This window comes from Macaca nemestrina, chromosome 9 (genome assembly GCF_043159975.1).
Source record: "Macaca nemestrina isolate mMacNem1 chromosome 9, mMacNem.hap1, whole genome shotgun sequence".
Classification (NCBI taxonomy): Eukaryota; Metazoa; Chordata; class Mammalia; order Primates; family Cercopithecidae; genus Macaca; species Macaca nemestrina.
Genome location: NC_092133.1, coordinates 66,303,355 through 66,315,943, shown reverse-complemented (window position 1 = coordinate 66,315,943; position 12,589 = coordinate 66,303,355). Strand labels below are relative to the sequence as shown.

Sequence of the window (12,589 nt, the reverse complement as noted above, 5' to 3'; positions counted from 1 at the left end):
GACCTCCCCTCCTCTATGGAAGGGGGATTATCTAATGCTTGGGGACTTCAACAGTGTCGCTCCAGGGTGACATTGAAGGCTGGGCAGCATATTAGAACAAAGGCTTGAAGTCAGAGTTGGTTCTGACAGTTAGCTGTGTGACTTTGTGAATCTACTTCTTTGAGCCTTAGTTTCTTTACCTGTAAAATGGATACAGTAATACCTGCCTCAAAAATTTGTTGTGAGGCTGGGCATTGTGGCTCATGTCTGTAATCCCAGCACTTTGGGAGGCCAAGGCAGGAGGATCACTTGAGGCCAGGAGTTTGAGGCCAGCCTGGACAACAAAGCAAGACCTCATTTTTGCAAAGAATAAAAAAATTAGTCGGTTGTGGTGGCATGTCCCTGTAGGCCTAGTTACTCAGGAGTATGAGGCAGGAAGATCACTTGAGCCAAGGACAGGAGTTCGAGGCAGCAGTAAACCATGATTGCACCACTACACTCCAGCCTGGGCAACAGAGCAAGACTCTGTCTGAAAAAAAATGTTGTGAGGTCTTTGTGCACATTAAATGCTTTATAATGGCATATAGTATGTGCAAAGTAAATGACAGCTGCTTCATAATGATAATAATGGTTATGATTTCTTTTTAGCCAGTATAGGAGCCAAAGGTTGGGGTCAGAAGTTGTCATGTGCAGTGTTCCTGCAGTGGAAGGCTGCAGGGTAGATGTTCATTAGAGGAAGGCAGAGGATAAGAATATTTTTGGCTGGGCGAGGTGGCTCATGTCTGTAATCCCAGCACTTTGAGAGGCCAAGGCAGGCAGATCACCAGAGGTCAGGAGTTCGAGACTAGCCTGGCCAACGTGGCAAAACCCTGTCTCTACTGAAAATACAAAAATTAGCTAGATGTGGTGGCACAAGCCTGTAATCCCAGCTACTTGGGAGGCTGAGGCAGGAGAATTGCTTGAACCCAGGAGGCAGAGGTTGCAGTGAGTCGAGATTGTGCCACTGCACTCCAGCCTGGGTGACAGAGCGAGACTCTGTCTCAAGCAAACAAGCAAACAAAATAATATTTTTGATGTTTCTCCAGATCTTCAGAAATTATTCAAATTTCTCTATTTCAGAGGTTGTCTGCAATTGCCAGTGCATTATTCTAAATGAATGTTCTGAAAATGCAAATCGTTACTTAGAAAATGCCATGTGTTTAAATATATATGCACATATTGGGTATATTCCCATCGGCCTGAAGTTTTGTCTGCCAGCAAGAACATCATGGCACAAATCATCCCCAAATGGTAGACCAGCAAAACCACTAGCTATCTGGGTGTGGAAGCCCCCTGGCAAACTCTCTCAGGAGGGTGGCCCCTCATTCTCTGGGTCATGAGCAATTTCCTAATGAAGAAAGTCGGCAAATCTGTCAGAGTGGGGGATCCCAGGTCCAGGATACCCTGGGTGTAACAGAGGGTTGGCGCGTTCCAGACTTTCACAACAGGTAACGGACACTATGGGACATTGTGTTCTAAGAATCTGCACAATTGCCCCAAATCCGGTGTCCTTTGAGGCTATTAGAGTAGTAACGTCACCTGCATTCTCCCTGCCTGCCACCCCCAGACAGTGACACAAAAGAGACCCATTGCAAAGAGGGAACCCTAGCTGGTAAGGAATAAAGGGGCAAATAAAGTCAAGGGGCAAAGGCTTCTTAAAAACATAAGTAAATGTCTAACAGTGGACTTTGGAGGAGATAAACTGAAAGCTGGTGAGGGGGAGGGGAAAGGATGAAGGACGTGGGATTATTATAATGGAATGAACATATCTGGGGGGTGAAGGAGTAAAGGAAGAGGCCAAAAGAGATAGTGGAGGAGGAAGAGGTGAGGAGACAAGACGGACTTAGGAAGTGAGACATACACACACACATGCACACACACACACACATGCACACACACACACGCACACACACACACACACACACATGCATGCACCCCCCCACCCCCCAAAGCTGGGCATCTCAGATTGCAGAAGCAGCCGCACTGCATGCGCACAGACCTTTTCAGCTGGCTGGTTTGCAGGCAGCTCCACAGTAACACCCAATTTTCCTGAATGATTTTATTGCCAGATTCATGCCACCCTTTATCCTTTGACTGATTTCTTAGCCTAAAGGTGGCTCCTGGGCCAAATTCACAGAGCTACTTAGGGGAAAGGGGAAGCACCCTTAGTGACAAGGTCAGGATATTCTTTCCACTGGCTTGTGTGTCCTTAGAAAGCTCCTGGTCTGGGGCTCTGGGCCTTTGCCCATCATGACAAGGACTTTCCTTCCATGAACAGGAAAGAGGTTCTGAGGCCATCCTTTGGTGGGACATGGAGAAGCATACTTTTAAGGTTGTATCTTGGTTCACTGTAAGATAAAACAAATCTCAGGGCCATGCGTGGTGGTTCATGTCTGTAATTCCAGCACTTTGGGAGGCCGAGGCAGGCAGATCACTTGAGGTCAGGAGTTCGAAACCAGCCTGGCCAACATGGTGAAACCCCGTATCTACTAAAATAAAAAAAAAAAAATAAAAAAAAAAAATTAGCCAGGTGTGGTGGTGCACACCTGTAGTCCCAGCTACTCAGGAGGCTAAGGCAGGGGAATCGCTCGAACCTGGGGGGCGGAGGTTGCAGTGAGCCGAGATCGCGCCACTGCACTCCAGCCTGGTGAAAGAGCAAGACTCCATCTCAAAGAAAAAGCAAAAAAGGTCAGAATGGGGAGGCAAGACTGAGAGGGGACTCTTTCAGGACATTCGGGCATCCTGAGAGCCAAATCCCTGGAATGAAGAGAACAAGCTGCCCTGGAGTTGGAAACCTGCTCTTTGGGAATAAGTCAATTGGCTCTTCATGGTGTGCTCGAAAGAAAGGTGCGTGCCACCTCACTGTTTTCTGAACTTGACTTTTACTAAGGGACACATTCCTAATTTGTAAAGGGGATGGAGGAAAGTGTGTCACACATCAGGAAGGGGAGGGGGAATAGACATACTTTCCCACTGATTCCTGGGGCCTCCACGAATGACTCGATAACCTCAGCTGCTGCAGCATCAGAGCCGCCAGCCCCCTCCCTCCCTCTGTGTGTGACAAGGGTACTTGTCCTGCCTCCACCTGTAGAGCAACATGGTCACCGTCCCTCGAAGGGCCAATTTTGAAGCCTTCAGACGGCTCAGTGTCTCCAGCCAACTGAAAAAGTCTGAAGAAGGAGGTTTAGAAAATACTAATTGAATTTAATAAAGAAAACTAGAACACGTCAGAAAGACATTTGAAAGGAAGTTAGGACGCCAATGAAGAGGTGGAATGATCAAAGATTTTAGAAGCCTAAATCCTTTGATGTCACACTAAGGAAAGTCCTTCACAGAGTGCCTTAGAGCATCTGGAAGCAGGTCTGTTTATTCTGGCGGTTTCCAGACCTGGTCTTGCCATGGGCAGGGGTGGCGTTGCTGCTCCCTCTTGTTTATAGAAGATGAGGGACAAACTGAGTTGCTCTTGACCAGCTGCCAGTGGAGAGCACTTAGGAAAATGGGAGTGCTCAGTAAATAGATCTTGAATTGAAGAGAATGGAATTCACTCGTCAGATGAGCATAGGCATTTGCGCACTTTCTGTGCATGAACATGGTGTCAGTGTGCAAAGATCAGCCAAAAGACCTGGGTTCTGGAGACCGTGTGCTCTGCCTCTAACTCTCCATGGGAACCCAGAACACATAATCATCGTCTGGGCCTTGTTTCTCCATCTGTTCCTTCTCCTCTAAGCGCCTGGGATTTTAGGACCCGCTAGAAGACATACTTGGCTTGTAGGGGGTGTGCCCCCAACTCCAGGAAGCCCCATGATGCGGCAGCAGATGAGACCCTCCAGAGGGGAACCCAAAGGCCATCTCTTGGTCAAATGTAGTGAAATTCTCCCTGCTGGGCCCAAATGCTGAAGGTCGTGGCAGGTGACATAGCCCATTACATGGCTGTGGGTGCCACGGGCATTTGGTAAGTGTGTCCTGGCGACGATGGCAGAAACCAAAGGGACAGCAAGAGTCTGAGAAGGCACATGTCCTTTCAGAGCCCTGCCAACTCTTTCCAAGAGAAATAGTGGCTGTAATATTTTTAAAAACGGTTGGCTGCTTCCAACAGCTGTCTGCTTGTTCTTGGAGCTGGAATTTATTTTCTCTCACCAGTGGCCCGGAATGCCTGGCAAAACCAAGTTTCAGAAGGCGAGGACAAGGTAGCAATGGATATAAAGTGATCATATAGGGGCCCACGATCAGGGCAACCTAGAAAGAGCTGGACACATGGCTCTTGTTACTGGATAGCAATGCTAAGCTGTGGCTGCCGTGGGATTCAGTCTCTCCTTGCTGTGTGGAAAAATACGTGCTTCCATGTGAGGATCAGGCCCTGGGCTCCATACATGCCACGGGTTAAGGCCCTGCTTGTAAAGCCTTTCAATTTAGCATGACTTATCAGGAAAAACTGTTTGCTATGTTGGTCAGGAATCACCGATTGATCATTCCACCCCAGCATGAAGACATTAGTAACCAGAGTGCGAGTGCGGGGGCTCAGACTCACCCGGTTTCCCTTGTCCCCGGGTGGTCCATGTAAACCCTGCAAGAGATCGGAGGAACAAAGGCATGTTAATGAGGACACACAGGCCGGCTGTACAGTGCTTTCTTCCAGGTTCATCAAACTCCCGATGCCTCACTCACCGGAGACAGGTTTAATTATTCTCATTATACAGAAAGGGGACAGAAGCAAATCGCTCAGAAAACTTGACCTAGAGGCAAATGATGAGTTCTGGGCAAAGCCGAGAACACACTTCAGGCCGGGCGCGGTGGCTCACGCCTATAATCCCAGCACTTTGGGAGGCTGAGGCAGGAGGATCACGAGGTCAAGAGATTGAAACCATTCTGACCAACAAGGTGAAAGCCTGTCTCTACGAAAAATACAAAAAAAATTAGCTGGGCGTGGTGGTGGGCACCTGTAGTCTGAGCTACTCTGGAGGCTGAGGCAGGAGAATCGCTTGAACCTGGGAGGCAGAGTTTGCAGTGAACCGAGATCATGCCACTGCACTCCAGCCTGGTGACAGAGTGAGACTCCATCTCAAAAAAAAAGAGAGAACACAGTTCTGGTTTTCTCGCCTCTCCAGCCCAGGTCCTGGACTGTGACTGGGTTCTCCCGAGGTCACTACCTCGGGTGAGGGGTCAGTTCTGAGGATGCACTTGCCGGGGGCCAGGAACGCTCTTGGCAGAGGGGAGTTCCCAAGGCATTCCTGCCAGGCTCTTGCTAGACCCTCTTTTCAAGGTGCAAAATGCTCTTCATTCTATAGCTAGGGGAATTTAGCATGAGGCAAGCCTGGCCCAGAAGTGCGTACCTGGCCAACACACACAGCCTCCAGTGGATGGGAAACTAAGGTATGGGCTCTTGCAGGCAGACACCCAACTTCTGTAACACAGTGGTAGGAAAGCGTGCTGCGATGGAAAGCCAGGTGTCCCCTGCAAGGCCCAGCTCCCCTGGGAAGCTGCTCCGCTCATGAAGCCTCTCCTATCACAGGGGTCTGGATTTGATTCTGCCCCTCCTGAGGGCAGGGGCCGTGACACACTCATTACTGAGGCCAGGCTGCACTTAACACAGTGGGAGAGGCTCACATCCCATTACAGGGTCCACGTGGCAGAGCCCTGGTCCTCTCACAGCACAGTGCCCAGCAGGGCATGCTAGCCCTTCACCAGTTGCCTCTTGGCAGCTTCCTCTGTCATGGAAATGAGAGTTCTCCCTCGGCCCTGGATTTGTGCTGCTCCAGGCCCTGGGTGTTTGTTTTTTTTTGGTCTGTGTGTTTGCTTTTTTGAGGTGGAGTCTTGGTCGTTCACCCAGGCTGGAGTGCAATGGTGCGATCTTGGCTTACTGCAACCTCCAGCTCCTGGGTTCAAGCGATTCTCCTGCCTCAGCCTTCCGAGTAGCTGGGATTACAGGCGTGCACCACCACACCTGGCTAAATTTTGTATTTTTAGTAGAGACGGGGTTTCACCATGTTGGCCAGGATAATCTCTATCTCCTGACCTTGTGATCCGCCTGCCTCAGCCCCCAAAGAGCTGGGATTACAGGCATGAGCCACTGCGCCCAACCGCCCCTGGGTGTTTCTAATGGGGGCAGGGGTGGGAGGAGAGGAACCTCTGATCCCAAGAGACTCACAGGAAGCCCAGCTGCTCCCGTTGGTCCTGTCATCCCAGGGTCTCCTTTGCTGCCCTGAAATGGGAGAAAGAAATGCATGAATCCTCCCAGACGTGGTAACAATCTTTCTTGCCATTTTCTACTTTGGTATGAAACACAAGAAACCTCTCCAGTCCCCTCAAGAGCCCTCCAGGAAGCAAGGGCTGTGGGAAAGGTGGGGCGATGCTGATGCGAACACTGCCTTGGGGAGGGGGCTCAGAAGCCCCCCTCACTCTCCCTCCAGCACAGCCTATCCCCTAAGGCCCCCCAGAATGACCAGTGGGGTCCTGGGCCTGGCTGGCCTGAGGCAGAAGCAGGGGAGAAGAAAGCCGAGCAGGAAGGCAGGGGAAGAGAAAGGGAAGAGAAAGAGAGCTTTGCTTCTTCTCCGGAGCCTCAAGGGTCACCCCTCAGAGCAGCCTCCTGATTTCCCCAAGCTAGTGGTCACAGAGAAGCTTGCGCCCTCTGCAGAAGCTCCTGCCCTCACCATCTGAGACACAGCCAGCAAGATGGGCAGATGGGGAGTGCAGGGAACTGCCCATGCAGGCAGAGAACTCGATGGATGTCCACGCAGGGACCTCTGAGCCCTGAGTGTGTAGAACCCAGGGGCTGGCTGGGAGGAGCTGATATAGAAAGACACACAACTCCCCTGCCTCCACTCAGCCGACGCCTTCCACCCTCATCCTTGGGCATGCCCATTTCAGCAGGACAGGCCTGGAACTGCAAGTCCTATGACATGGCCAATGTCCCTTGACAGCGACCATGGGAGCCTGGCCTATGGCTCTGGCCTCCTGACTTCTTGCTGTCCTCCAGGAATGATCTAAACACCACCTGGCCCTCTGTTCCATGCTGTTTCTCTAAATCATTACAAAGTTGAGGCATGTCCAGTGACAATGGCACCCAGGGCCTTGCCAGACTGAACCTGAGATGGACACAAGGTGGCTAGAAGCCAAAGTGGAGGAAGTTCTCCAATTCCTTTTTTTTCTTTTCCTCTTTTTTCTTTTTCTTTTTCTTTTTTTTTTTTAAATAGAGATAGGACCTTGCTTTGTCTCCTAGGCCGGAGTGCAGTAATACAATAATGGTTCACTGCAACCTCCACTTCCTGGGCTCAACTGATCCTCCTGCCTCAGCCTCCTAAGTAGCTAGGACTAGAGGTGCGCACCATCATGCCTGGCTAATTAAAAAATAATTTTTATAGAGTCAGGGTCTCACTATGTTGTCCAGGCTGCTTTCAGACTCCTGAGCTCAAGTGATCCTCCCACCCTGGCTTCCCAGAGTGTTGGGATCACCGGTGTGAGCCAACATGCCTGGCCTCTCCACCTCCTTTATCCCTCCAAGTCTAATTGACTCATAACTACACAACCAGCCCCCCTGTCCCAGGCTGCTGTGAGGATGACAGAAGAAGAGATGTAAGAAGGAAGGCATGAGGGCTGAGACCCCTGGTGTTGGGTCCCAGACCTGCCCCTCCCTACTGGCCGCCTGGGCTCCTGGCTCACTGCCCCTCCCTCCTGGCCGCCTGGGCCCCTGTGGTTCACTAACACTCACCCTCTCGCCCTTTGGTCCTGCTGGGCCTGGAACTCCAATTGGTCCTGGAGTACCCTGGGGAGGGGAAAGAAAGCAGAGGTGAGGGTCCCCACATGCTGGGGAGCCCTGGGTGCCCCACCCAATGCCTGGAGATGAGCAAGGTCCAAGGCCCAGTTTTCAGGGTTGGCGAGGCCAGGCTCGTTCAGGGCAGTCATTCGACTGGGCCGTGATCCTCTTTGGGTTCAGGGGCTGTTGGGGAGAGAGCACCTCCCCATGCCTCAGAGCCAGATTCGTGGACTGAAACCCTTTTGCTTCACAACCAAGCTTGCCAAGGCTGAAAACGGTGGGAGAATGGTTGCTTAGTTTTGCTCCCAGAAGCACTTGGGAGGGAGTGGACCCATCCCGGGGCAGGGGCCGGGGGCTGGCACCCTCTTTGCTGTTGCAGCTCCACATGCAGCGGGAGGGTCTTCATGCCACAGAGATGGATGCAGACGCACACACAGGGGCAGACGATAGAGGGTGGTTCAGCCAACGCCCACCCCACCCACCCACCGCAGACCCACAGCCCTGGCCTCAGCCTCTGGCCGGGGCCTTCTCGCCCCACTCGCAGGCCTGCGGAACTGGCTGGATTGGGGGTGAATTAGGATGCCTCAATGTCTGCACCGACACTGGCCTGGCAGGGGGGTGTGTCATGAGCTCTGCCAGCCCGGGGCTGGGGGCGCTGGAGTCATTGGAGCACGTGGCTTAGACATGGAGCATCAGGGCTTGCTCTGGCCTCATCCAACATCTTCTCAGGTACCCAATTCACAGCCTGGCCAGACCAAGTCTTTAGTTCAGCATCTCCTATTGGCCTCAGATGAGGACAGGAGGAATGGGTTGGGCTGTGGGCAGTTTCCGGTGCTCTGAATGCATCTGCGAATGGTGGGGCATGACTTACTTCACAGGAGACAAAGAGTGGAGTAAGACGACCTCAGGGCCCTCTTTCCAACCACAAGGGAGGAAGGAAGGCTGTAGGCATCCATAATGGCACAGCAGAAAGTAAAAGGAGGCCGGGCGCGGTGGCTCATGCCTGTAATCCTAGCACTTTGGGAGGCTGAGATGGGCGGATCACCTGAGGTCAGGAGTTCAAGACCAGTCTGGCCAACATAGCGAAATCCCGACTCTACTAAAAATACAAAAATTAGCCAGGCATGGTGGTGGGTGCCTGTAATCCCAGCTACTTGGGAGGCTGAGGCAGGAGAATTGCTTGAACCCTGGAGGTGGAGGTTGCAGTGAGCTGAGATTGCGCCACTGAGCTCCAGCCTGGGGAACAGAGCGAGACTCTGTCTCAAAAACAACAAGGAGTCAGCTCAGGCCAGCGGTTCAGCGCAGCACCACGGAGTCACCTGGCTGGCCTTGCCTCGGAGGCCTACAAATTCCTGGGTATTGGAGAAGCTCCTTAGCCTTGCCGAATGTCAGTTTCCCCGTCTGTACCACATGTGTCTGCCTCCTCGACTGTGCCAGGTTTCCATGCATGAATGCATAGCAAGCATTTGGTGCCGAGCCTGACGTGTAGGAAGTGCCCAGTAAATGTTAATATTGGCAGGGAAGGCTTATTTTTCCCTCACATTTTCCCTTAAAGTTAGGATACTGATTTTATGAGGAAAATAAAGCCTCAGTTCCAAAGGGATGGAGTGTGTGAATTTGTACTTTTTCCCTCGGTCTAACGTAAATGGGAGAAGCCATTGAGAGGAAAGTGTTGGTTTCTCTGATTGCAACCACAGATCATCCCCAAGCCCTGCCCCACACCTGAGACAGGCGTGCTAGGTGGGGGAAGAATGGAGACGGAGGGACTGTGGCGAAGGAGCAAAGCCACAATAACGCCTGGAAGCTGGGGCATGCTCTCCGCATGTAAGGGTTTAGGGTGTGAACTCCATCAGTGCAGGGAGGTGGGGGGCTCTGAAGAAGTCTGTCATCTTAGGCAAGCTATGCACCTCCTATGTATGAGGGCACAGAATAGGCTTCAGTAAGACGGGGCTCTCACGGGGGTCACTCTTGACCCCCCTACCTCTAAAAGCTCTGGGCTTCTCTTGGTGCTAGTTGCAAGTGCCCCCGGCCCCCTGGGAAGACCCGTGAGCCTGTGCTTCAGCGCATCCCCTATGCTCCACACACGAACCCTGGCAAGGTCTCGCCTCCCCTGAGGGTGGCTCTAGCCAGCTAACTACAACTGCATGCAGGCCATGGGCAGACATGGCCTTGAAAGCCCTCTGTAGGACAGAGCAAGATCTCCCTGGCTGGAAGCAAGTGGCTGGGTACACAGAGCTCTCGTGATGGTGCCCGAGCAGGGACTCGAGACTTGAGGGCGAGTGAGCTCAACACCCTGCGAAGGTTGACCTCAGAGGGCGCTCAGGGGAGGGACCCGAAGGTGGACAGGAGGGATGTTTCCTCCGATCCTTCAGTTGTTAGTCATAAGCAGAAGGGCCAGGTGCTTTCTGGTCAAGAGTAAATGATGCCTGTTTTCTGGAATCAGAAAGAATGGAGGAAGAGAGGACCCAAGTGTGCCTCACTTGCTCTGTAATGAACCACCTTGTTGGGTTGCAGGGCGGCTGTGGTGTCATAGGCAGTGCAAGAGTGGTCAGAATGTGCATAAGACACAGAGCTGGGCCTGGCTTCTGTGCACCTACAGGCTACTTCTGTCCTCAGCCTTCAAAGCTGTCCTACCCCACAAATACCAGACTGGTGGCTGCACAAAACTAGGAGGCCCTCGTGGGAAGACAGGAGATGGACAGAGCTCACAGCATGAAGACAACACAGCATGACGGGCACACACAGACACTGGTGTGTTTGGTGAGGAGAGGCCATGGCTCAAACCTCCAGGGCTGGGCACCCAGGCTGGACTCAGCATTCCTTTGGAATCAGGAGCGGTGCTGCTGGAGTGGCCTTCCCACCCCACACCTGGCAGGTTTGAGGTCCCTGGGTGTATTCTGTGGACTGGGGCATTCAGATGAAGGCCAGCCATATTTGGTCAAGAGGTCGGAAAAGGCCCTTCAGAGCATCGATGGCACCTTTCTGGTGTCAGAGGTGGGACAAGGTATGATTCACTGGGAAAATGAGGTCACAGTGGGACAGACAAAAGGGATCACAGGCCAGGTGTGGAGTGGGGTGGGGTGAGGGGTGATGGAGAAGTGACACTCACCGGTGGCCCAGGCCTGCCGTCCAAACCTGAAGCTCCCTGGACGAAGGGCACAGTTTGACCAAAAGAAGGGGAAGAGAGGATTGGGAGGGAGAAAAAGGGAACAATGGGGAGGGAAGAGGTGAGTAAAGCAGTGACTCTGGACAGACATAAATGCTGGTAATCAAACACAACTGGAGAAATAAGCTTGGGAGGACAGGGGATGGTATTCACATGGAAACCAACGAAAACATGGAGACACTGAATGCAGTGGCCGGCTGCTGAGCAGGCTGGGTGGAGGTCGGTGCGGATGGCCACCTGCTCCTCCCACTCCCACCTCTCCTTTCTCCCTTTTTTCCCTCTCAGGAACCCCTCTCCCTTCAGTGTTATGGGGAAAGGGATACAGAAAGGAATGCTTGGAGAGATGTCTTGGAATCAGAGCTGTGCACCCTTCCCAGGACAGGTTTCACTGGGGAGGGGCCCCAGGTGAGGACGGCTCTCCCATCCTCTTTGCATTCCTGTTTGGACCAGGCCATGCTGTGGTGCCCCTGAGGGTCTCAACCCTGGGTGACAGCACCCAGTTGTGAAATCTGGGTAGGAGTTGGTCTGCTTATCCTTCAGCCTGGGGAAATGAGTTGGCTCTTAGATGATATTACAAATGACACTTGACATTTCGCTGGCACTTTACAATCTGAGACGCTCAACCCAAACTCGATCCATTCATATGCTCCCAGACAAGGGCTCTTGTGTAGGCAAAGGCTTTGGAGGCAGCGGACTGGGACAGAGGTCTAAGGCCATGCATTTCCCGGAGCAAATGGGCAGCAGGTGGGAAGCTAGGAGACCAACCTGCTATCAGCACCCTCACTCGCTCTTGTCCGGTGAAACACATGGTTGGTGGTGGTGCCAGGGGGCGGGGGGCACTCCTGTTCCAACCCTGGGTTATGAAGCTGCCTCTGAAACCCACCCAGGAAAACCCAGGGACCCTTTTCTAATGATTTCAATGTGACAAGTCAGGGAGAAGGCAGCGGCAATACTCTGGCCCAGTAAGGACTGAGTGCTTGAAAACTGCTTCCAACTGAGTCTCAGCCTCAGAATTTCAAATGAAAAGGAAGTCCCTAGAAGAGGGAGGCAACGAGCTGCTTCTTCATGGAAAAGGTGTTGGGTAGGACTCTGCAGGGACTCTTCTCACATTTAGGACCACACGATTCTGGGACCGACCTTGACTCACTGGGCTAGAGAGCTGTGGTTCTCAGCCCTGGCAGCACATTAGAATCTCTTGGGGGCAATGTTAAGTAAAACATGCCTGGGTCCCACCCCATCCCAGCCCGATCCAATGGTAAGTTTGGATCGGTGATGGTAAGTTTGAAAAGCTCTCAGGGGATTCCAGTGTGCAGCCAGCATTGAGAACTGCTTCTGCAGGGCAAATGGGGGAACACTCCAGGATATGCCTGGAGAAGCAGGCTGCTACTACATGGAATAAAACATTCAGGTGAAACCTGGAAACAGAATGGTAGCTACATATCCATGTACTTTAAAAAAATGCAGCATTAAAACTCAGTTGTCTTGTAGGTCTGGAGCAGAAGGCACAAATTGGAGGCTTTCAGGGCATATGTGGGCCACTGACATATTTTGTATGGTCTGCAGTGTTGCAAATAATTTTGGTCTAATGTTAGAAATGGAAAGATTTCACATAAAACACCAGATGTTTAGCTTCCTTTGAAAAATAGGAAGATCCA

General features: G+C 52.1%; 1 protein-coding gene across 11 annotated transcripts in view; it reads right to left on the bottom strand.

Moving 5' to 3' along the window:
• LOC105466084 (collagen alpha-1(XIII) chain) overlaps positions 1 to 12,589 on the bottom strand; it is an 89,026-nt gene that overhangs the window by 8,223 nt on the left and 68,214 nt on the right. For 8 of the 11 annotated variants that reach the window (XM_071069688.1, XM_011715012.3, XM_071069691.1 and 5 more), the window contains 4 exons: positions 10,878 to 10,913; positions 7,724 to 7,777; positions 6,164 to 6,217; positions 4,547 to 4,582 (listed from right to left, as the gene is read on the bottom strand). In XM_071069688.1, the coding sequence (XP_070925789.1) occupies positions 4,547 to 4,582; positions 6,164 to 6,217; positions 7,724 to 7,777; positions 10,878 to 10,913 (180 nt within the window). Of the gene's footprint in view, positions 1 to 2,698; positions 3,189 to 4,546; positions 4,583 to 6,163; positions 6,218 to 7,723; positions 7,778 to 10,877; positions 10,914 to 12,589 lie in introns of those variants that run through there. The other 3 variants (XM_011715007.3, XM_071069694.1, XM_011715013.3) reach the window with 2 other exon arrangements.